We start from the raw sequence: 27,004 nt of genomic DNA, 5'->3' as shown, positions 1-27,004 counted from the left end.
TTTAATAATATCTGATTGTATTTACTACTTGAACAAAGCAACTGTAGAAACCTACATAGACAATGGAAATCAATCAGTTTTACTGAGCAGAAGCTTACACCGTGAGGAGGAAGATATATCTTTAGGACCGTATTCACTCTTTGGTTGACAAAATAGGATGACTTCCTAGAACTAAACTGTTACTGAGCCAGAACCAGAGTCAGGATTTTGTCTTTGCTAGGGCATTCTTCTTCTTTTTTTTTTTTTTTTGGAGAAAAACCTTTATTTAATATCAAAGACATCGCCAGTAACTCAGAAATTAGATTTTATTTTGTTTTATTTACTTTTTTTATTATACTTTAAGTTCTGGTGTACATATGCAGAACGTGCAGTTTTGTTACATAGGTATACACGTGCCATGGTGGTTTGCTGTACCCATCAACCCGTCACCTACATTAGGTATTTCTCCTAATGCTATCCCTCCCCTAGGGCATTGTTATAATTTCTGTTTACTACTGTGGTCCTTGGACATAAATCATAATTGTGTTGTTCAAACAATGTTTTGTATTAGTAGCAAGTTCATAAAATTATTTTCCTTGGAAAACAATATCTAAAAAGAACTTAAGCATTCCTTTCCACTTTTCGATTCCATTCCATTCCACAGCCATTATTAAATGTTCAGTGCCAGAGTCTATATTTAGGGCCATAATATACACACATAAAGTATAAGGAACCATTTCTGAAATTTAGGAATAAATTGCAAATTGCATAAGCAAGATATAAATGTACCAAAGGTTACATAACAGAGAGATTAAAAGCAACAGTTCTTATGTAACGATATTATAATTTTTTTTTATTTTCTGCTCAGATTGTCCACAGGCAGTTCATCTGCCTGGCTATTATCAGAGATAACATTTGTAATACTTAGCATCTGTTAAATACTTACTATTTGCCAGACAGGTTTCTTATATCTTCTAACCCCTATTACGGTTTTATAATAGAAATATTGGTATCTCTTTCTTAAAGATGAAGAAACTGAGGCTCAATGAGGTTAAACAACCTGATGAAAGCCACAAAGCTAGTAAGCACAGAGGCTAGGTTTGGAGTCCAACTTTGCCTGGCAGACAAGCCCCCATTTCCTACCGTTATACTTTCCCATAGATAAGTCCATATGTTTAAAAGTTGTTTTTATTTTCTCAAAATTTTCTAAAACAGTGGAAAATGTTGTGCTACTGAGATTCTTTCTGATGGCTGAAGGGAGAGGAACAATGGATAACTGACATGGTTGTGTGGCCTTATCAGACATTATAACATATAATTTACACTTTTAGATATCTCTTCACTTTTTATCCAGATCTGCCAATATTGTCTCAAACCACATTATTTACTCTTTTTCATCATTAAGCACTCCTACCATTATTAACTTGTTTCCTGTAATTGTTTTTATTTGTAATCCGTACACATGGCTCATGATCTGCACTGGAGTTTCCTTTTGAGATGTTTCAAGATATTTGTTCACAGAAAGACTATAGGAATACCTGAGAGAATGTGACTATGAATACCAGAATACGGAGACCAAAATAAGGCATGATATGTTTCTTTTAGATATAAGAATTTTATATTTATCTCCTATAACTCTTTTTAAAATGCTTCAGTTCCATGTGTCCCTCTACATATAAAAGATTAGAGCAACACATCTTGGGTTGAGAGATTTGCTATGATTTTTTTTCTATTATTTACATTATTTTTCTGGGTCAGAGAAAGGGACGTAACAATTAAGATAAATAGGATCTTCACTATCATTATCATAAAATAATTTACTATGGACCAACTTATGGGTGGCCTTGTTCAAAATGGCTTAAACCTGCATTCTCAGCATTAACATGGAATGATGTCCAGAGTTCACATAAGAAAAGGATATTTGTTAGGCTAATGCTTAGTTTTTGCATACTATTTTGCAAGAACAGAGGGTAATAAACAGAATGAATAATGACAGAGACTTATTTTGGACACTAGAACCTCAGTTATAACAGCAAATCCCTCCAGTTCTAGAATCTTTACAAGGGAGTAGCTATTGTTTTAATCTGACCTTCCATGAAGACAAGACACATGTCTCTGAGAATAATGTAATACACACCCTGAAATGAGAAGTATGTAAATATTACAACACAATTAATTCAAATATAAATATATTTAGTAATATGCAGATACAAAGATTTTCTTAGTTATATTTTACTTTTTCTAGTAGATAAGAGCACTTGGAGCATCCTCTTCTGCATTAGTTGGTCCTTCTTTATGTGTTCAGCATTTTTCTTGGTTCATACCTATCACACATTCTAGAGCACTTATTATTTGCAGATTATTTGCAGCTTATGGTAATATGTGATCCAAACGCCATGCCAAGTGACATTGAAAAATTACTATTAATGTTACTGTTTTACAAATAAACTTCTTCTTTTACCTGAATATGCTTCATCTGTGTTTTCTCTGTTGACATTATAAATGTGTTTCTCCATCTTGAGATAAACCAATGACATTTTACACTTTTTGATAAGAAAGTCACTTCCTGAGTGGGATGGAAGCTAATGATAAGTTTGTTTTGGAATGATGGATCTTATGATATGTTGTAGGCAAAAGAGTCATAATACACCCTCCATCACCACATTTATCATTGTGACCTAATCACTAAACAATTATTGTATTCAAGTTTAAAGAAAACTTTTTAATAATGAATGAATTTTACTTTTTAGACCATATGATGTCAGAATGTATTTATAATCTCTCTTTAAGAGGTCAAAGAGGTAGATAAGGGCATTCAAAGAGGTAACAGCTCAACCATTAGAACAGTGTTTGAAGGAGGAATTACAGAGCCCTAGAGCTAGACTTTTCCAGGCGGTGCAATTTTAAACAAATTGCTGTGTACGAACAATGCATATCACTGCTGAGTTTCACCCCTCTTTTCTATTGTCCTAGGCATTTATCTCTTCACCCCAAGACACTCACTGTCTTAGGAATACTCATAATGGCTTAGAATTCCCAATTTGATGCCAGATATGAGTAATTCCATATATCCCTTTCCTATTCCTCTCTGCTTTTGCTCCATTAGGATTCTACTCTTCTATTGATTATTTGTAGCATGCTTATTCCTAAGAATTGTGAGACTGTGGGGAAAGAGTCTGAATAGAGGCTCGCATAGTTTATTGTTTATTATAAACCAACTAGAGATTACTAAATAAAATGTTATATTTTCCCATTTTGACAGATATATCTTTATAACAACCTGGATGGCCAGGTACAATGTTAGAACTTTTGGAGTCCTCAGGAATATGTTGGCATGGAGAGAAGTGGCTCCAGTCTATAGCGTCTCTTCCACCCACTTCTATCCTGTATTGTGAGAGGTCTTACATGCAAGTTTTTGAACACTCTAGCCTACATGTCCAGGATCTGTACAGTTTCCCATAAGACATTGACACCTGGACCACCTATTCCTTCCTAAATATATGCACATTGGGGGCACAATCTGCTCTCTGGGGATGGAACTGGGGAAGATGACATTACAGTTTCTGGGTAAAGACTTGGGGTTATTTGCAAAGGGAATTCTGGGATCACAGGGTCTGGAAGGGGAGAGTGCAGAATCTAAATGGGCCTTTTTCTTCACTCCACAGACATTGTACAGTGGTGAAGGGTGTGACCAGAGAAGGGCCAGAGTGATACTTGTTGGTTTCTTACTGCCACTCTCCTGGTCACATGAGACACACAAGTTAACAAACCAAAGTGCTTGAACTTATAGGGCTATATTCTGGGAAAAAGAGACAGGTTACGAATACTAAATCTGATAAATGTATGAATGATATAGTATAGTAGAAGGTAAGAAGTACTGGGAAAATATGAGAATTGAAGCAGGTAAAAGTGTAGGGGCTACAGTGTTCAACAGGTTTATCAGGGTTGGCCTCAACTGAGAAGGTGATATTTGAGCAAAAACTTGAAGGTAGTGAGGGAGTTTGCCAAGAAGATAACAAGACGAAGGGAAACTCAGGTTTTTAAGGGCATAATGCACAATTTAAGGTAGAACTATACTTTTCATGTGAAAGAGAACTGATGACTAGATCATACAGTGCAGTTCTGTCTAACAGAATTATAATAAGAGCCATAAAATGTAATTGAAAATGTTTTGCCACAATAAGAAGATAAAAAGAAACAACTGATATTAACTTTAATAATACATTTTATTTAACTTAATTTATCTCAAATGTTATCATTTCATCATATAATCTTCAAAATCCAGAGTGTATTTTGTACTTACAGCACATCTAAATTTATGCCAGCTACACTTCAGTTGCTCAGGCCGCGTATGACTAGTGGTTATTGCACTGAATAGCATAAAGATTTTGATACATCAGTAAAAGGATTTTGTCTGTTACTCTGAGTGACTTAGGAGATGTTTCAGAGTTTTAAGCACTGAAGTGTTGTAATTTGATTTATGTCTTTAAAATATCTTGGCTAGCCTGAATTGAGAATACACCATAGGGATCAGGAATAGACACAAGGAGACCTATTGCAATAACCTAGATGAGGAATGATGATGGCTCAGGTGGGAGCCATGGATGACATAAGAGGTAGTTGAGTTTCTGATCATTCTGAACGTAGAACAAATAGTATGGATCACACTTGGGGTGTCAGAGGAGAGTCAAAGATGACTGAAATTTTGGCCTGAAAGTCATAAAAGATGGAATAACCTGAACTGAGATGAGGAAGGCTGCCAGAGGGGTGGGGGAAGAAAAGAGTGCAGCCATTGAGAGGTGTATCTGAAAAGCATACTAGACATCCAAGTAAGGATGTTGAGTAAACAGTTGGGTATAAATCTGGAGTTTGGGGAAAGTATAGAGATAAATGTTTGGAGATCACCAACTTTAAAACTGAATAAGATCACCAAGGGAGTGAGAATAGACAGGGTGGGGGGGAAGTACCAAAAACAGCCTTGGAGCATCTGAAATGAAAAGGGTTAGTTAGAATAACATGAAATTGGTATTAAAATAATACCAAATACTTGAGTATTTTTGTATCATTTTTAGTTTTTTTTAAAATTCTGACAACTATTTATCATCATTTTATTGAAAAGATATTTAGATGAAACTCAGACTTTCCTCATGACACTGTTTTGCTTTAAAATGTCTCACAAACCCTCAAATAATTAACTTATTATAGACAACTAAATTTAAACAGTGGGCAGTAAAAATTAAAAATGTGGTTGGAATGAATTTATAGACAACAATTAGGTTTTTTTTTTTTTTTTTTTTTTTTTTTGAGACAGAGTCTCACTCTTTCACCAGGCTAGAGTACAGTGGTGCAATCTTGGCTCACTGCAGCCTCCGCCTCCTGGGTTCAAGTGATTCTCCTGCTTCAGCCTCCCAAGTAGCTGGGACTACAGGCGCCTGCCACCACGCCCAGCTAATTTTTTTGTATTTTAGTAGAGATGGGGTTTCACCATGTTGGCCAGAACAGTCTCGATCTCTTGACCTCATGACCCACTCGCCTCGGCCTCCAAAAGTGCTGGGATTACAGGCATGAGCCACCACGCCCGGCCACAACAATTAGTTTTTAATACATGTTTTTTATGTTTGTGTTCCCTAGAGATGTACAGGGCAATTGTTATTTGATAAATATAGCACCAAACACCAATAGAGCCATTTTAAACCTATCCTACAATTTACAGACTAACATGGCTTTGTTTTACTTAGGCTCACCAATATGCTTTTTTATTTAAAGTTTGACTGATGGTTGTGTGTCCTTAACTTATTGTAGTCTGTTGATAAGCAAGACCTTTATTCCTTTAACTATATTCAAATCTCAGGTATGAAGAAGGTCCCATAAACAAAATCCATCATTTTAGTATACGCACATTCATAACTGTTTAAAAGAAATACAACTTATACTTCAAATGAGATTCTAACCCTTTGTGATCTTTTATTATGAAGCCAATTCTTTAGAACATGATATGGAAAATAATGTATTAAACTAAAAACTGAAAATTAGAGTTTAATAACTCATTTTAATCTAAATTGCTACATATACAGAGTGACAAATTCGTTTTATAACACAGGCAACTGTTTGTGTCTTTTCAGTCTGTTCGAGAAGTCACAGGCTACGTGTTAGTGGCTCTTAATCAGTTTCGTTACCTGCCTCTGGAGAATTTACGCATTATTCGTGGGACAAAACTTTATGAGGATCGATATGCCTTGGCAATATTTTTAAACTACAGAAAAGATGGAAACTTTGGACTTCAAGAACTTGGATTAAAGAACTTGACAGGTAAGGAATATATCCAAAATGGCAAATATGCTTTCATTATCAATATAAGGCAATTGTGTATGTAGGGTTACTGTCATATTTGTTACATTGAGGAACACTCTAAGGCATTTAAATATCAGTGATTTATTTGTTTTATAAGCAATGATGCCCTGTGATGCCCTTGCTTTTATTTATAGATTTTGTAAGTTTAGTGTGAAGGATACCATAATACTGTATCTCAGCTGAACAGGAGTAAACTCTGGAAATGCTCTGTGACTGAAAACTGAGATATGAAACATGCTGTGTTTGGTGGTTTCAGGTGAACAGTGGACCATATCATCAAATCCTTGCAGTAATGAGATAACTATCATTAGAGCTTAGTAATATCCAAGCTGTTATATCTATTTCCATGAATCTTTAGTTTTCTGCACAAACACCTTATTTTTGGAAAATATATCTAATTTATACAGTTTTGATTTCTCTTATTCAGTAGCTCACTAAATCCCATCAGCAATTCTTTCTCAGAATACTTCAATAACATCAGATCATCAGAGTAGGTTTTTCTCATTAAGATTGGAAATATATGATGTAAGCAACCTAAAATTATCATCCTTCTGTGAAAAACACTCGATAGGAATTTATTTTGTAAGCTGGTTCTTGCTATCCCACTGTTACTTTTCAGTTCACATAGCTCAGGGTACATAAAAGTTCTGTGGGAGGCTTTTTGGTATAATGGTTCTACTCATGAATTTTACTTCATGTATACCTGTAATCAAAATGAGCTGCTTATTGAGATTGCGCCATTGCTCTCTACCCTGGGCAACAACAGCGAAACTCCATCTCAAAAAAAAGAGAGAGCTAATTAGTAAATAATTAGTACCTAACTGTAGGATAAAGGAGTTTACACTTTTAATTTACTATAAATTAAAATAATCTATATATTTTGCATCCAAACCTGTAGTGGTTTTATGTGTACTTTGAGTACAATAAGTAGTAATAATTATTGACATTGAAAAATTAAGCAGTTTAGAGATATGTCCTTAAAATATAACAAAAAGCAAGATGAATGTGGTCAGAATATTGAAATCATTTGTTTCTTATATTTGAAGTGGATATTAAATTTCTAGTTTTAAGTTAGACATAGCTTTATAGTTAGCCAGACATGTGAAATAAAATTGGGATATTTTGGGTGAAGAAAGGAATACTGATTGTGTTATTTATTTTGGACATGATTGCTATAGAGTTGATGAAATAATGGTGAATGCAAATTGTTCAGAATTTATAGATTCCTTCATCAACATTTTCACTTTTATTTCTTTCAAAGATAGTTTTCTTACTGAAGAATGGAGTTTTTTTACTAAATTGCTACTTATATGGAAATAATGATAGGAGAAAGAATTTTGGAAATGAAATGTGTAGAGAACAATTGAACGATTGAAATTAGGAATCTAAAAATACTGTAATATGATCCAGTTAAAACCTGCATAGGAAGCATTGTGTTTTCATCATGATTTCCCTCTGATTATAGTAAAGAAAGAAATGAATAAATTTCTTTCAAACTTTTTTATAATACTTGAATCTTGTTATTATTCCATAAGATGTGCTGTTTGAGGAATCTTTCCACATAGAGAATTAGTCTTTAAATAGTTCCCTTATTTATTTTCACATTTAATACCAGTACTACTAAATTATTAAAGCAGAATTATTTAATCAATCAAAATTATGCCACATTTAAACATACTTCATACCGAGTAAGTGCATAACTTGTATTACTTAAGATTGTGACAGTTGTTTAACTTGTGCATACCAAAATATAACATTATTATTTCAAGAATATTATTATTCACTTTGCCTAGAAGCTGTGATATTTTCTTTTGCCATAGTACAAATGGATAATTAATAAGTGATTAAGAGAATGAGTTGATTGTTTAGAAAAATACATACTCGTTCTAAAGTTATTAATTTTTTTGAGTATGAATTGAAGAAAGTGCAACAAAGTGGTAGAAATTTAGGCTAATATGAACATTTTTCAGATATTTTATTTATTAGGTGGTTGTTATGTGCCAAAATTATTCTGTAAGGGAAACAGTCTAGGGTCATTGAACTTTAGGTATTCTGGTTGATAGTGTTACTCCAATTGTAAGAATCAGAAGTTACACGGATGCATGATTGTGTTTGTGTGCAAGAATATGCAAGAAATGATAGAAGACACCTAACTGTTCACATGGAACAATATGGGATAAAATTTTCTCTATGGCAAAATCTTAAAAGGCTAAATGTTCTAGGTAACCCGATTAAAGCAACAAATAAGTGCCGTAATTAAGTTCAGGTAAGATTGTTTTGTGCTTTGGAAAAATATTTGTTTTATGTTGCTTGTTTTTGTGTTATACAAAGCAAGAGTTTTTAAAACAACATTTTTATATTCTATTAAGTGCAGAGCTACTGGACTGGCCTTAATTTTTTATACCTGGTATAAAATGAGGGGAGACAGCAAATCTGCTGATTAGTCGGATACCTCACTGCCTAATCTACCATACTGTATTAAATATTTAACTCCATTCTTAATGGACCATCACCATGAGCATCATCCGGGAACTTAGAAATGCAAATCCTTGGGCCTCACCTGAAACCTACTGAATGAGAAACTCTGGGGGTGGGGCCCAGCAACTTGTGTGTTAAGTATCCCTCTAGTGATGTTGATGATTACTACAATTTGAGAAGCACTACTCTAATTAATGGTATGTTACCAAGAAATGGTAGCACAATATCCAGTTAAATTCTTCACACTTATTTGCTGCAAATAATTTTTATTCATCTGTCATCTTGCAGAGAGAAAGGAAGGGATGGGAAAGGAACAGATAAGGTTTTGCTTTCATGACAAGAAATACACTGTATGTTCGGGTGAAAATGAAAATAATACACTGGGATCCTGGATAGAAACTTGGGTATAAAATGACTTAAAGATAAGGAAGATGCTGGGAATAAAGTTTTTCTATAATCATTTTGCCAAATATCAACTTTGTATAATGATAAACCATTAAAAAGGCAATAATAATTCATGATGAATTTTCTTCTTAAGCAAAATTTTATTTTTAAGTACTTTCGACAGGGTAAATAACCAGTAACAATTATGGGGATGGGAAGTGTACAGAGTGTTGTAACCAAGAGTTTTGAGATGAAGACTTTAAGCGTTCTTTTTTTGTGTGTGTGTGTGTATATATATATATATAGTGTATATATATATAGTGTATATATATAGTGTACTATATATATAGTGTATATATAGTGTACTATATATAGTGTATATATAGTGTACTATATATATAGTGTATATATATAGTGTACTATATATATAGTGTGTGTATATATAGTGTAACCATGTATATATATGGTTTGCATTTCTACTTAAATCTTTTCACTGTTTGATATTAGAATAGTATGTGTTCAGAACAGCACATTAGCTTTCTGCAAACTTTGTGTAAAAGAGATATTTAGTTAACATGAAGACTGTCATTATACACTAGTTAATGGTTGGATGTCACTTAGACATATACAGATGAATTCGCACATTAAAAATTATTACTAATTAGCTTAATGTTCACCAAAAGTTGCTGCATGGCCTAAAAAATTACTGCAGATCTTACTTACATACTTTCATGTTGGTTGTGCCTGAGACAATAAATGGATTTAAACCTATTTTTCTGGCCAAATAGAAAAACTTGTTTTACTGGGGCTTCTCACATTTCTCATTATGCACAGGGTAGATGATAAGTAGAGGGGAAAAGAGGCAGGTGCCTAGACTAAAAATAGGCCACACAATCTATAAAGGAGTGAGGAACTTACATTGGCATACTCTAGGTGTCCTGTTAACACTGCCTTACTTTCTTCTTGCCAGTGGAGAGGTTATACTTCCATCAGTGCATCCCTTCAGGCATATAATCATCTCTATCTCGAGGCCATTGGGAAGGTCCCTACTGCATCAGAGAAGTCCATAGCTGGACAGGGGACATCATGTCTTCCGTTAAGGTCACTTGCACATGGCTGTGGTTCTTATTAATCACTCTTGATGAGGATGTCCTGCTGACTTTTTTTAATCACCTCTTTCTTAACCAAACATTCCTATTCAAATCGACATTTAATAGTATATATACAATCTTAATTAATTCTATAAGCTTCTACTTGTTTAGTCACTAGTCTGGCCAAACCCTAAAAGGAATTATATGGGCCATAAAACCCACTATTATTTTCTCCCTTCTATAATTTATAAAATCACCTCATCTGTTACTAATGGTTGGTAATGTGATACAATTTAATCTATATATTATATTGTAGATATAAAGGAATCTTTCATAAATACTTAAGTTTCTATCTATTTATATCCCAAATGGGAAGATAAATACTTAAGTTCTTATCTATTTTGTTTATATCTTAAATGGAAAGATAAATGCTTAAGTTCATATCTATTTTATGTATATCCATATAAAATAGATAAATGTGGTTTCATCTTGATATGCAATGATAACCTAGGTACAAATGTAATACACATATACCTATATTTATCACACTACATTTCACCTTAGATATTTGAATTTTCACTTTATAAATTATGAGAATATCTTTAGAGGAGGCGATATTTGGGATGATACAGAAATACAACTGGTGTTTTCCAAAAATTAGCTGAATATGCTATATATTTTCAGACCAACATATTCATATGTTTTAGTCTTTATTTGATATTTTACGGACATTGTAATTGTTTTGTTAACAGTGTACTGGATCATCTTGATTAGATTATTATTTGAGGTATGGACAAAAATTTAAAACAAAAAGTAGAATACCGAAGTTATACCTAGAAGCCCTCAATAGTAATGAAAATAATATATGAAGTTTGCTGGATTCTGGTAGATGAAAAATAGAATAGAAGGCCTGATGGCACATGCCTGTAGTCCCAGCTGCTCAGAAAGCTGAAGCAGGAGGATCTCTTGAGCCTGGAAGGTCGAGGCTGCAGTGAGCTACGGTCATGCCACTGCACTCCAGCCTGGATGGCACAGAGGGACCCTGTCCCAAAATAAATAAATAAATAAATAAATAAAATGCTTCATCCAGAAACTACAACATGTAAATGTTGTAAAATTTGAAAGATGTGATATCTGAACATTACACTTGAATGTCTGCCTTCAAATATGCATAAGTTATTAATTTAAGTAGTACATCCAAGTAATGTAGTACCTTTTCACATTTAAGTCTCTCAAGCCTCTTTGGCATTATTCAGTAATGGTCAAATAAATAACCTAATATCGAAAAGGACAAGTCACCTGTCATTGACTCAATATATGTCATAGAGTGATATGAAATAGTGAAATCAGAAAAAATCTCTGTGCAAAGACCTGGCCTACCACCTACAGTCTGGGTATCTCTCTGAGACTCAGTCTTTATCTTGAAAACTGTGAAGAAAATTCTGCCTCATAGTGTTGTAATGAGCATTAAAGAAAGAAAGCAGGGAACTTGTCAATTAAAGCATCTTTCACATTGGGGGTGTTTAGAAATCTTAGTGTTCTTTCCTTGTATCTGTTTTGTTTATAGTTTTCCTTTGTTTTACCACATTGAGAAAACTATTGTATTTGTTTCTGCGTATTCGGATAGATTCCTGTTGTTTCCTTGGGGCTTTGGGTGTGACCTGTTTAGACAAAAAAAAAAAAAAAAAAAAAAGTGTTCCAAATTTCAGTGCGTCTTCTAACTACTTTGTGCTTAAGATCTGTTTCTCTGGTGATGAGAAGCCCGAGGCTGGCCTTTGTCTACTCTCAGGAAGAGTGCTGTCTTTGCTACCTCGCAGCACTTCTCTCCTGTCTTTCAGTGTTTCATGCCAAGCACCTGTTGCCCCAGCCCTTCATTTCAAATCTCCATCATCATGTTTCATCCCTTATTGGCCCTGACATTTGTCTTGACCTACACAAGAGACATATTCATTCTGAGTTCTTTTTCTTACATGAGAGTTGCTAAGCATTCTTCAACTACCCTGTGAAAGGTCTTGGTAATATTTGAGTGGGTTCAACCAGGCTAGTTCAGGGATTGTTGTTAAACAGAATGTTTAACAAAAGTACTACAAACATTTACATTAGAAGATCTATTCAGCATATTGTGATATTTGCCGCCAAAAAAAAAAAAATCTAAGAATACTCTTAGCTTAAGGGTAAATTACTTGGAAAATGATTAGATCAAAACTAATCTATAGTGAAGCTTGAGTGAGTCAGAGAGAATCAGTGAAAATAGTGGCACATTCTTTGGAAGAGTCAGTTTTTAGATCAGGTCCACAATTCCTGGAAATGATACTCTCATCAGTGTTTTAAAGAGTATTGTTTGCTTGTCATGTCAGACTGTGTATTGACTAGAAAAAGGAAAACTCCAATAATGTATTAATGTCAGTCGATAGAAACATATATTCGAAAAGAGGAAATGTTATAATTAAGGGATCAGAGATTTATAATGGCCATTTCAGCAAATTTTGCTGGGACTTATTCTCAGACAACTGATTCGTTAGAGAACTGATGAGTGAATTTATAGAACTGAATGAAGGGGAAATGAGAATTTCTCCTCCTGCTGTACCAAGAATCCGAGATAATAAGGAGAGAAATCTGAGGAGAAATAAGCCAAAATAAGTGGTGGGGTTGGGCTATCAGGGAATAGAATCATCCTTTCTCCTCTGCTCACATGTTTTCAGTCATGACTGGCAAGATGATCTGCTCAGGGCATATAATTCAGCTCCCTTAATTTATGACCCCTTCAGGAATCTTAAAGATGCCTCACTCTTTGAAGAACATTCTATTTAATCCCTAGAGCATCCTTTAGAAAATATTAGGGGAAGCCTAGCATTATGGAATTTCTCAGGAAACTTCCCTACTTGGAACCTTAAACCTTTGTGATCATTCTTACTTTTTCTTAAGATACAGTAAAATCTGTCTTCTCCCTTCCCTAAGAGAGGAAGCTTATATATCCTAAGGAAAAAAATGTATAAGGGAGACAAACCCCCTTGCTTAAAGCTCATTTATTGAGGAAGCATGCTTGTTTGCTTTGGTGTTTAGAAAAAGAGGAACATTTTTGCTCCTCAGAGTCCCAAATGTAGTACTAGAAATTGATTAGTTTTAATACAACAATGGGTCCATCGTTTTGCTCTGAGGAAAACAGTAAATATAGCAATACCCACCTCTCCACCCTTACCCCAGGACATTAGCTTCATCTGGCTTTCAGTCCCTGAACTGCAAAGAATTGAAAAATTCTCTGCATCCATTCCCAGTTACCAAGGGAGGCACAACAATGCTGGGGCTAGAATCACTGGATTGTTGCACTTTCTAATTTCATGGCAGAGGACTGGAAACAGTAGGAATAATATTTAAGAATAAACCAAATCTCTCTCTCTCTCTCTCTCTCTCTCTCTCTCTCTCTCTATATATATATATATATATATATATATATATTTTTTTTTTTTTTTTTTTTTTTGAGACGGAGTCTTGCTCTGTGGCCCAGGCTGGAGTGTAGTGGCACAATCTCAGCTCACTGCAAGCTCCACCTCCCGGGTTCACGCCATTCTCCTGCCTCAACCTCCCGAGTAGCTGGGACTACAGGCGCCCCCCACCATGTCCAGTTAATTTTGTATATTTCTATTAGAGATGGGATTTCACCATGTTAGCCAGGATGGTCTCGATCTCCTGACCACGTGATCCGCCCGCCTCGGCGTTCCGAAGTGCTGGGTTTACAGGTGTGAGCTACCGTGCCCGGACACCAAATCTATATTTTAGAGGGAAAGAAGAGTGCATGCTATTTTTGACAGATGTCTATAGTAATTTTTTAGAATATGTAAATACATCATCAAGTTTAGTTAGAGGAGGCAGCCTCAAGCTTGGCAGAACCTAACACCCTCAGTCAGAGTTCAGAAATGAGACTACATGTTGTTCTCTTCCAGCGTTTACCAAAGGCATGATAATTGTAATATCCCATATCTTATGGAAGTTTGCACCTTGCAAACTGCTTTCAGTTCCTTTAAAAAAAAAAATCTGTTTCAGACACAGCCCTGTAATGCTGACCTGGCAGATATCTTTATTATAATTTTACATCTAAGGAAACCAGGCCTAAGGTCTTGTGGCTAATCAGGTGAACCTTGTGCTGGAATCTAGATCTATTTACCCGTTCTTCATATGTCACTCCCAAAAATTGTTTAAGACAATTTCTTCAGGCAAAACTATTGTCAGTGAACCATTAAATTGGCTGAAAAAAGTAAACAATCCAAGCTTAAGCAATAGGTCTTAAGGCTGTATTTTAGAAAGAATTTGTTTTGGTCATTATATAATACTTGAATATATCATGAATGGTAAGTTGACAATAAAACACAAGCAAACATGCAATACAACAATATTGTAAATACTGAATTTGATTTTTTTTAAATCTATTACTCATCTTATAGCCACTGTCATTCAGCTATGGCTTTTTAAAAATCAAGCTTGCTAAACTCTTAGCTGTAATGCACAAACATTTATTAATAGACTTAATTTTACTGGTAAAAGTTTAGGATTCTTTTGGAAAGTAATGTCAATTCAAATATTTATTAGCTTTGTTTTGTTCTACTTGTACATTCAAGTCATTGTGCTGAGATATGAGCTACTCTAAATTATCTCTACATGCCTGTCTTCTCTCAGTAAATATTATATTTCTGACAAATATTTACCCTCCATCTGCCATGTGAAGCCAATTATTATTATTATTTTTATAGTCAAGCATGTCTATTCTTCTCAAAAGCTGCACTGTCCAATAGAACTTTATTGGGATGATAGCAATATTCAATATGTGCCACACAACAGAGGAGCCAGTAGCCAGATGTGGCCATTGAGCCCTCTGAACAAGACTGCTGTGAATGAAGATAGGAATTTTTATTTTTATCTAATTTTAATTAATTTTAATTTAAACAGCCATATTTGGCTAATGTCAATCATATTGGACAGTGCAGCACTAAAGGGACCACACTTTTACTAAATCCAATCCAGCAGGCAAGGACTTACAAGCAGAATAACGTGGAGAATCACAAGACAGGCTCAGAATCTGGGCTCCCTGAGTCAAATTCTATTCTGAGGCAAATGATTCAACTTTCTAAGCCTCAGTTTCCTTATCTTCAAATGAACATAACAAGGATGCTCAGTTGTAAGATGATTATAAAAGTTAAATTATCAAGTACATATTGAACATTAAATGCAGTTCTGGAAATAAATGTGATTTATTATTTTTTGAGGAGAAGTTTGATTTTGGTAAAAAAATAGACACAGTGTATTTTTATAATTATTGAAAGCATGTTAGGCTTATATCATCAAATTGTAGAATACAGAACGTGTCATTTTTGATTTGGGCCTTAACCATATTTTATATTTGAGTCAGCAGGGTTCTGGATGGCATGCATTGCTTCTAGATATGTTTTAAGCTGCTATGACTTGGGTTTTCTGTTGGTCAGATAAATGACACTTTAAAAATGAAGTGTTTTACTTTCACCTTTAGTTTCCACAGTATAAGTATCTATTGAAATTAGAAATGGGTCTAAAGAGATATGGTTTGGCTGTGTGCCCACCAAAATCTCATCTTGAATTTGTAGTTCCCGTAATCCCCATGTGTCATAGGAGGGACTAGGTGGAGATAATTGAATCATGGGGTTGGTTTTCCCCTTCCTGTTCTCATGATAGTGAGTTAGTTCTCACAAGATCTGATGGTTTTATAAGGGGCTTCCCCCTTCTCTGGGCACTCATTCATTCTCCTTCCTTCTGGCCTGTGAAGAAGGATGTGTTTGCTTCCCCTTCTCCCATGATTGTGAGTTTCATGAGGCCTCCCCAGCCATGCTGAACTGTGAGTCAATTAAATCTCTTATCTTTATAAATTACCCAATCTTGGGTGGTATCTTCGCAGCAATGTGCGAATGGACTAATAGACAAAGTCTATTTCTTTAATGGTTTCACTGAAAGAAGTAAATGTTAATAGAAGATAATTATTATTATTCTGAAAAATCTGTTAAGAATTATTTCTAGAATAGACACTGCCGATTATCTTTAGGACTCCCCAGTTCGTGTTAAAAGTTTTTTTTAAAAAATATAGCATTTATTTAATAACAAGGTAACACGAAAAACCCTTTTATAAAATGTTTTCTCAAATAGCTATCTGCCATATTTCAACAAATTTAAGCCATCATCAATTGTAGGAAACAAACTGTTGTTTTTGTTTGTAGTCCACACTTCCTAAAAAGAGAAAAAGTAAAAGCACCAACATAAATGTAAAAGATTGTACAAGGAACCAGGATTTTAAAGATATTAGATCCAAAACTGTATGTGTTTTAGAATTAATACAATATAGTACATTCAAATAGGCTAGAAGTTCAATATACCTCTTATTACTTTTCTAGAATTATAGCGTAGCTATTGTAATGGTGAAACTGTGTACTGTGGAAGCATATAAAATAGGTTACAATAAAAATGGTCAATGTTTTGTAAATGATGAATAGAATTTTCCATTTATCTGTACCTATCAGGGAATAGATAGATGAGAATTTGCATGGCCCAACACTTTTTGGCATAATAAATGTTACTAACCAGGAAATTTTAATTATTATTTTTGTTTTCTTTTGAGATCTAGTTGATTTATCACTTCTACGGGGAAAAGAGATGGAAATATAGTTCAAAGGCAGAAAAAATACTTATTTTGGGAGTTTTTCTTAAACTTTTTTCTCTCAATAATATGTCAAATAGATCTGAAGATTGTTATTATACATCAGCATGGAAAGAGGATCTGTCTTCTTTACCAGTTTACCTGAAGTACAAGTTATTCTAGCTCTCTTACTATTTTCCCTCTTCCTTAATATTTTATGATCCATCTGTATAACATATTTTATATCTTCTAGCTATAATTTTATTGTAAGCCATGTAAAATTATTTAGGTTATTGAATCATAATGACTATAACAATTTTGAAGAATATTTATAAGAAAAAAGTGAAAAATGGTGATCCATAACTTTTTTCTTCCTTCTAAGAGCATTCAATTTACTCAGTTACATTTTCTCTGTGGTGAAAATTAAAGGTTTGATTTTATATTATTAGTAGTGTTGAAAAAAGCTGATATAAAAAGGGTATTTTTGATTTTCAATTTACTATGAAATATAAGGACTTCAGGTTTTAATTTGGTCTTTTTTTTTTAAGTGGCAGTCTCAGAATATTCTGGCAAATATTCTGGTAAATAAGTATGTCATTTTGATTTTGATGGTGCCCTGAATTCTCTGAACTTTCTGCTTTAACGTTGAATAGGATGATACTGGGTAGGATTATATATCTGGTGGTATACAAATAAGAACACAATAATAAATTCTACTAGTTTTAAAAAATTATTCATATAACTAGAATTCATTTAGGCTTTGTGCCTTTGGTTTTGATGACTTGCCTTTTTAGGATAATAAATGTAGAAAGCAAAGTATCTTTATGGCATAGTACAGCCCAGGATAGAGATACTATTGTTAATAATAACAATAATAACAACCATAATTAATAAGTATTTACTATGTAGAAGTGGTTTGCAAATACTATCTCTCTTCATCCTTGCAATAACCACGATTAGTAGGTGTGTTAGTTAGGGGTTTCCAGAAAGATAGAACCAATAGGATATAGATACAGATAACGATAATAGATATTTGAGAAGGATTCATTGGGACAATTGGTTGATGCAATTATGGAGGCTGAGAAGTTCCACAACAGGCTGCCTATGAGCTGAAGACCCTCGGATGCTGGTGACCTGGCTCATTCCAAGTTTGAAGGCCTCAGAACCAGAGAAGCTAATGGTGTACCTCTCAGTCTGGGATCAAAGGCCTTAGGGTGCAGGGAGCCACTGTTCTAAGTCCTGCAGTCCAAAGACCAGGGAGCCTGAAATTGGTGTCCCGCAAGAGAGAAAGAGTGTGTACTGGCTTCAGATCAATGTATTCACCTTTCCTCTGTTTTTGTTCCTCTTGGTCCCCAGAAGATTGGCTGTTGCCCACCCGCATTGAGAGCATATCTTACCTACTTACTCTACTCAGGCTCACAAGCTCATCTCCTCTGAAACACCTTCATAGATATGCTCTAAAATAAAGCTTTACCAGGTTTCCGGGTATTTCTTAATCCAGTCAAGGTGACATCTAAAGTTAACCATCACTGTAGGTTACTATGATTCTTTCTATTTTGAAGATAAGTAAACTGGACTTAAGAATATTAAGTAATATACCACAAGGAGGGCATACAATAATTTATAGAGTTCAGATTTGAAGCTAGGTAGTGTAACTGCTGATTTTCTTTTTATCACAATGCTATAGGGATTCTGAGAAGAAAGAGGATCACATGACACTAAACTTTTATCATCCTCTGCTATGTGTGAATGAGCAGGGGATGCATAAAATTATTCATGTGGTCCAGGTGTCTGTCACCTCTTCAAGGCAGTTTTTTTTTTTTTTTTTTTTTTTTTTTTTTTTTTAGCTGAATGAGACTTTGCTTAGTGTAGAGTTTTTACTTAGGAAATGAAATGATTCTAAAAGAGATACAGATTGTATAATTCAATTAAATTATTTCTTATATTGAAAAGTATGCTATCAGGCTACTTAAGCTTATTTCTACAGACACAGGGAACTAAAATAATAAAGTATAATAACAGAATGGATTGAAATGCCCTAATTGGGCGCTGACTTCATAGCCTTTTCTTTATTAACACTAGAAGACAAAAAAAGACAATTAGTTATATTTGAAGCGTGTTTTATTTTGTTACTCATGGGGTGATGTCTTCTATAAATCTTATTACTCTAGTTTTTATTTTTTAGAGAATTTTTTGTGGATGAGGTGGAAGGAAGGAAAATCAATATGAGAAAAATGGCAGGCTCGAAAAAGATCTCAAGTCTATGAGATGACTCTAATTACTGATTTCATGAAAATCATATTTTATCTTATTAAAGGAAGATATTAGAAGGGTGATTTTATAGTTAATTTTATTCATACATTATAGCCACTCCACTTTTTGAATTTTTTATTTAAGGACCAGCATACTAACTAAAATTACTCCCTAGTTGGCAACTGGTATAAATATATACCATTTTGAAATATCCAAGTATAAATGGACAGGCTAAGTTGATCTATATATTTTAAATAAAATATTTATGACTTCCTTTCTTCTATAGCTACAGTAAGTGATTTTTGCCTCCCTAAACTACATTTGGTTTTGTACATATTTACAGCAGAGTTTTATAAAATATATATTTCAGTTTTAATAATTATTAGACTCAATTCCCTTTGTGAAGAATAGTAACATATTCGGAGTTACTTTTGATAAAAAGATGGAGGAGACTCTAAAATTATTGAAACGCATGTAATTCCTTTTAGGTTTAGAAACCCTCTAACTAATTATTTCCAGAATTTGTGTATGGCCTTAAGATAAACACATTTTATGTTGTTTTATTTTGAGCTCACATTTTATTTATTGAAACAAGTATATTTCAGACTTAGACATCAAAGAATACACTACACTTAAATTTAGCACATATTTTGGAAATAAAGAGCAATAAAAATCTCTTAATCTATTCTTCTATAAAAGCAAAGTTGAAGAGGATCCTAGATGCGATATTAAGAGAGAATTTAGAGATTGTCTAACCCCTCTCTCATTTCGAAACTGAGTCCCAGAGAGAATAAATAATTTACTTAAGATGAGGGTTTTTCTTGTCCTACTGTTAGTCGAGTCCTTTTTCAACTATATTATTCCAAAAATATAATTTGATTCAAGATACTAGAAAGAGGAAGGTAACAAAAAGATTTAAAGAAAACATATGCCAATCTATATATGTTTAGGTATACATTTTCATTGATCAGTGGGAAGAAAATAAACAATATAGATGCCATAATTCATGTGTAACCGAATTGTAATCTAAAGTCATCAAATATCTACAATAGATTATCAAATTTGATATGAATTTCATAGTCTTGTTCAAAGAGTACTGGGCAGTATGTTTTGCAAGGAAAGGATGGAGAAGATAATGAAGCAGTACTTAACATACCTATAGATATATCTTTTATAAAGCATGGGTAGAAATATAGAATGGAAGGAAGCAGCCTGTGTCATTGATATCATTGTTCACATAGTGAATGTGTGGCTGAACTTCACATCTATGCATTACACTGTCATTTCACGTACTTAGAAATTGCATGTCATAATGATAAATCTTTGTAATTAAAATTGTATCATGCTTCAAATGCAGTCCTGTGGTGCTCAGGGAAAAGAGGTGAATCAAGAATTAGTGTCTTGGCTCAAGCGCCTCTTAAAAATTATGAGAACCTAACTATCACTTGTGCAAAATAAATACATCAGGGGTCACAATGTAGGTTATCAACTCCTTTGTGATTTTATTGAAGATCACCAGTGCATAATTTAAGTAACTATTCAATCGTTTTATGTATTTAAGACTATTACTATGCACAGTGACTTCTGTTACTTTTGGTTCATTATTAAATATAAAATAATGTAAAAATATTTAAAACAGTGTTTATGGAGCCATTTTCATGTTAATTTTAATGTCTAATATAACTTAAATCAGGGAGAGATTTAGTGTAACTTTAAAGTTCATTTACATTTTAATCCATTAAAATATGACTTAGTAAGAAACATTCAATGCCAAAGACATCTTTGAAACATTTTCCTTTGGAATTACAAAATTTTATATTTTTAAAGAGGAAATCAATGGTAATATATAATTATCAAATTAACAGAAATGGGAACTTTTAAGCCATGAGTGTGTTTCTAAATATCACATGTATAGATAAACATAGAATGATGGACACTCCCCCCTCAAATGGTTTTCTTTCTAAAATATTTCTAATTATAATTTCAAATGACTATTGAAATCAACTAGCTGGTGAAATAGGGAATGTCCTTTGGAAAAAATAATAAAATTATTGAGATACAAAGGGCAAACAGTTGACAATCCATAAATGTATATATTTTTTTACTCTGATTATTGTCATTTATAGTTGTCTGATTAGAACTTTACCCATGAAAAAATGTAAAACAATCAGAGAATTAAGTAGCTTTTGTATCCAAAAAACACTCTAAGACTTACGCATAAAGTCAGAAATGGTTTTGGAAGGGCAAAGTGATAAAAACAGAGCTCAGAGATAAAATGCTTGAAAGATTCTTAACGCAGAAATTTAAATTTGGCCTGAGAATTTTGATTTATTATTTGAATTCAAACCCAGCCTATGTGTTCTAGATGAGAAGGCATATTTCTAGATTATAAAAACAATATTTCCAAAATATTCTCGTCTAGCCCTAGCAACATGAAGTTGTAGAAAAAGCCTGAGTTTTGAAACCTGATAATTTGAAACTTAATACTCGCACTGCAACAAAGAAAGGACAGACACAATCACTTATGTGCTGTGCCTCAGTTTTCATCTGAAAATGGGAATTAAATGCAAACAATGTATGCAAACTGCCTAGCATAGTGTTTAGAACACAATATATGTTAGTTCCCTTCTTGTATCCACTTTTCTTATGCAGTTCTCAATAGAGTAAGAATATTTAAGAATATTAATTTATTGGTTAATCCTTGCCACATCTATGTAAAACGTGTTCTTTGTTGGTTCTTCATTGACAGATATGGTTGATTTTAGTAGTCTAGGCTCACTAGCAACCAGAAGATTCGTATTGTCCTTCCACTTATACCTTGGATAAATCACCTAATACCTCTTGCACTGAGTTTTCAATTATGAAAGAATAATTTTCTTAGTTTTTTTTCTTTCTTTCCTTTCATTATTTGATAATACCTACCTGCTACCTATCTTCTTGGAAAAGTTCTAAGGCAAAATGTGAGTCACATTTTCTTAGTCCTCAAGTTTTCTCCTTAGAACAAGTGAGGACATGACATTACCCCTTCCAATTCAGCAGAGAACGATGCTGTAGTTTTGCTTTCTGAGCACATGGGAACTGAAATTCAAGCATTTAATTAAAAAATGCAACTCTACGTGCATATCTAGGGACCTCTATTAGGGTTTGATTGTTCTGTGTGTATTTATTTTCTGGCATAGAGATAACAACGTGCTATAATAATAGTAACAAAATGTGTTTATACTTAGCTATGTGTCATTAAAGATAGATTCATTTTTAAAAATAAATTATTTTGTTTTCCTGCTAAGGCTCAAGAATAGCAAAACAAAGAAAGCAAAAACTTTTGATGACTTTTGGGGAGGGAAAAAAGGAAAGTGAACTGGGCAACACAACCAATTTACTTGATTTTAAATATTGAGTTTAAGCCAAGGCTTAACAGTGGTGCCAAGCCTTTAACACAAGACTTCCTAGTGGTGCCAAGAAAATCCTATTCATTGTTCATTTCTTAATTTCTTAGTTCCCCTGGAATTATTCAAATGTCCCTGCTGAGTAGAGCTACCAATTCAGCTAAGAATTTGTTTCCCCAGAGATTACTTTTATACTGTATTTGAAACTCATTAATCATTGCACCCTTTTAAGTCTCCATTCCACAATAAAATGGGATTTGAATGCCTAGATAATTCATAATTAGTTCTACATAAACAGAAACAGTACCAAATATATTTTTTACCCCTTCTACTTGATGAACTTGCATTAAGAATATTTTGATGACTTATTTTAATTGGCTAAGATCTAATTTATTAGGTATTTTCTGGGAGTTTTAAAAATAATTAAAATACCCACTTACTGTTTGCTTGAAAACTTGAACTTCTAAAGAAAGGGTAGGCTATCGCTGATAGTGTTTTCAGTAGCTCAGTTGCTATAACACGGCTGGGTCTCTCTGTCAGTGTGTAAAAAAGAAGTGAAGCAACTGTTGTCAAAACAGTGGAGATGTGAGACACCTGCAGAATAGACTTGGTTTGCAGACTCGGTAACCACAGGAAGCTTGGGGGTTGCATTCTAAAATTAGAATCTTTACTCCAAACATGAAAACTTAAGAAAGGTATCTTAGTAGCATTTCACAAGTGTTTAGACTTACTTCGTGTTTGCTTGTATTCTTTTACTCTATAAATAAGGTAATTGACAGCTTAAACTCTCACATTGCTTAGAACCACTGTAAAAGTTTTTAAATGGTTTTCATATGCTTGTATACAAGACCATGGATTTTCTAATAGAAAGCAAATAATGACCATATGTCTCCCTTGTTTGCTGGGCATGAAAGTATATTTAACAATTATGTCTATATCCTTGCTTCAAGTCCTTAAATTCTGTGACTTAGAGAAAAGTTGTTTATAAAACATTACTCTGTCATTTTATTTTATTTTTTAAAGCATAACTATGTTAAAAAAATAGAAAATCTGTTTTCTGTAAAATAATTGTAATAATAAATCCATACATGTCAACAGGTCATACCTATTTCAAAGTTTCCTAAAGAAAAATAAATATTGACACATAACCTAGAACTGAGCAAAAGGCATATAAAAAGACCAGAGAGAGATATAGCAAAATAGCCAATAAATATATAACAGAAAAAGAGGATGTGTGTATACACATGTTATTTTTCTCTATATACATATATTTATATGTACATGTGTATAGATGCATAGGTATAGACACATACACAGATGCATTTATATGTCTATGTGAGTATAATATCTAACTATTATGCATAGCCATGCACATTGTGTGTCACTGACACATCCAAAGAGAAACACACTCAAATTGTTATAATTCTATTTTTCTATTCATGGTCAGAAACGATATTTGGCTCCCAATAGTTTATTTTTATATAAAATTAATTTTACAGAAAACAGTATGAAACTCAATAGACAGAATGGCAAATGAGTAATCCATATGTGTTTATATCTATCAACATGGCACTGAAACATTGTGTGTGTCATGGGAAATGTGCCCACAGGCTGAAGTGAATGTACAAAGGCATCACATGGGGAGAACATGCTGGAGGGGTTTTATTTGATGTTTTCAAATTGCTCTAGGGTCTGTCTTGCAAGAAACCCTTTTGGTTTTCTTTTCTTTTTCATTACTTTTTATTTTTTATGTTTTAAAACATACAGATTTCTTTTGAAACATACTGCCAAGAGAAAGAGTAAAAGAGTAATTACAAATGAACTATGCAATCATATTCTCTCTGTCTCTGTCTCTGTCTCTCTCTCTCTCTCTCACACACACACACACACACACTTATTCCAGAGATAAACAGTCAAGTTCTATGCTTGTATCTGTGGAGATACCTGCCACAGTCAGCAGTTAGGATTTGTGAAATTGCATATCCAGAATTTGAGATCACAAACTGTACTGAGGGCAGGATAAAGAAAAGATGGCACTGAAGTGAAGAGCTATTACATGTACCCATGAAGGTATATTTTCATTTGCTTATTGGTATGGCTGTGTGTATTTAATTATTTAAAACTATTAGGAGACATACATATTTTCCTACTAAATGGGAGTAATTAAAATAGCCCACTCCCTTGAACTCTTAACATCTCATTAAAGGTTGAAATCAGGCTTTGTGTCACCCCAAACTTACACCTAGCTCATTGTTTTTGGAGCTTTAGATTAGGACAAAGTATTCTGCAAAATTGTCTTTTCAATATGCCATAGAAAGCTAATTTGAAATTTTAAACCTGACAAGAACACTTCAACTTTCTATAAGTGACTCAAGTAATTACTTCTTCACAAGACAGACATAGTTTTGATGCTATATTCATATCGTCTTCATTTCATGAGTCTTTCATTGCTTCCTTTTAAACTGAAGCTGGACACTCATGGGAAGCTTAGTATAATTTTATTCATAATAGACAGTTTGCAAAGAATGAATGTATCTTGAAGGCCCGATGGTAAAAGGCGTGCTCTTTCTTCCTCCCAGGAAGAAAGCATGCTGCTAAACTTCTGTTTGCACACAAAAGATTTCTACAGGAGAGTTTATGTTGCTCCGTGGTTTAAGAAGTCTGAGCCCTCTTACCAGGGGTAGCCCCCAGGCTGGCATTTGATAACAGTGAACAAACAGGTGCAGTCCTCTGGTGTTCACGTTGCCGGCTTCTCCATAGGACAATGGTTGTTTTATTCCCTGCGGTGAGTGGGTTACGGGGGTGGGTTGATGCCTCTGCTGAGAACAAACCCACTCTTGATAAAAGGTTACAATTATTATTCTCGGGGGAAATTCAAAAATATAATCCTACATACAGATGAAGTTCAGGGCATGAAATTTAACAAGATTTTTTCACTCACGCAAAGGTCTCAGTGAAAGTTAACAAATCATCAGTGCCCTGCCTCTGTCCTTAGTGAATCATTCTTGCTTCTACTGGGATTGTGTGAATATTCCAGGTGCGTGACCTACGTTAAATGGTGTTGTTTCTGAAAGCAGACCTTTCCTGAATTTCAGGAGGATGGAAAATATGGTACTTAAATTTCTCTTTCATCTCTGTCTGGTTGCCTTAGAATTACGTGAAAAATGAGTGTCACTGATATACCCCTGTATGTATTATAAAGAAAGATTAAGCTGTTTTTTGAGAGGAAATTATAGAAAAGTATACTTTATTTACTGTTGTATTTTTGCCATTTGCTATGCTAATTAAGTAATATTTAACCTCCTCGTAAGTATAATATTTTAGAGATGGAAGGGACAAACTTCCTTAACTTCTAGATAATGAAAACCAACCAACTAGCCAATAAACTGAGCTCTATATGGGAAAAATGACTAAAAAAAAAAAAAAAACTTTTGCGAGTTAAGTGTAGAATATGATTGTTTGACTGGTTTCATTTTCCTCACTCTACATTTGTGTTTCCCAAAGTTTAAAGCATATGTGGCTGCCATGCTTTTTTGCTTGAAGGCATTCTGTTAATGTGGAGCCTGATGATTTTCTGTTTATTTTAGAATCTCATTATTTACATAAATAGGGCAGCAGATGAAACCTTCTCATTGTTTCCAAGGCTAGAATGAAAACAAACATCCTTTTCATTGCTTTGGTGGTAGTGTTATACTTTTGTGTCCTAAAAAAACTGTAACGTTGAGTTCTTTTAATTAATGAAGTTAGGCAAAATATATTTTTGTAACTGGACAGAATATATCCATATTATATTAAAGTTTTCACATTAACCAGTCATTTCTTTTAATTTATTAATGACAAAACATCTATGGCCAGGAACTTACTTTAAAAATTATGCAGACTATGTTTTAACCAATAAGTCACTATCTTCACCTTGCTGTCCACCATTATGTCTTCTAAAACCTAAACCTATCAATAATTTCAGTGCTTATGTTAGGAGATATAATTTGGTTAGGTCCTTTGTATAGTCATTTACAATCATATCATGGAAACAAAAGATCTTCTCTATTACAATTTTGTACCCCATTTAGCTTAAAGCCTCTGTTCTCATAGAGAAATTCATTTGACTTTCTCATGTTTGGCTTATGAAATTTTTCTCACTAGAGTAATACTTCCAATGTTTGACAGGTCTTATATATTTGTACACAGTGACAAAGATTAACATCACATTGACTAAGTATAACCGAGGATAGGGCAGCTTTTGAGGAGATAGTGGATAAAACAGTTAAGCAGTCACTGAGGAAGTAAGTTAGGAAATATCGGGTATGCTGGTCAAAAAGGGGAGAACCAGGCTGGATGATGACATAAGAAGGCCCCATTGAGCAAAATAAAGGCATACGTTATCTGGGCATGAAGCTGGATTGGGTTTGGAGAAAATGTTTCAAAATAGA

General features: G+C 33.8%; 1 protein-coding gene across 6 annotated transcripts in view; it reads left to right on the top strand.

The window, feature by feature from the left end:
• The window catches only part of ERBB4 (erb-b2 receptor tyrosine kinase 4), a 1,171,871-nt gene that overhangs the window by 594,457 nt on the left and 550,410 nt on the right, over positions 1 to 27,004 (top strand). For all 6 annotated transcript variants that reach the window (XM_055379529.2, XM_019022670.4, XM_019022668.4 and 3 more), the window contains exon 3: positions 6,102 to 6,288. In XM_055379529.2, the coding sequence (XP_055235504.1) occupies positions 6,102 to 6,288 (187 nt within the window). The remainder of the gene's footprint in view (positions 1 to 6,101; positions 6,289 to 27,004) is intronic.

This window comes from Gorilla gorilla, chromosome 11 (assembly GCF_029281585.2).
Source record: "Gorilla gorilla gorilla isolate KB3781 chromosome 11, NHGRI_mGorGor1-v2.1_pri, whole genome shotgun sequence".
NCBI classification, from domain to species: Eukaryota; Metazoa; Chordata; class Mammalia; order Primates; family Hominidae; genus Gorilla; species Gorilla gorilla.
The sequence above is the reverse complement of the archived record's forward strand: the minus strand, read 5'-3'. Positions and strand labels throughout refer to the sequence as shown.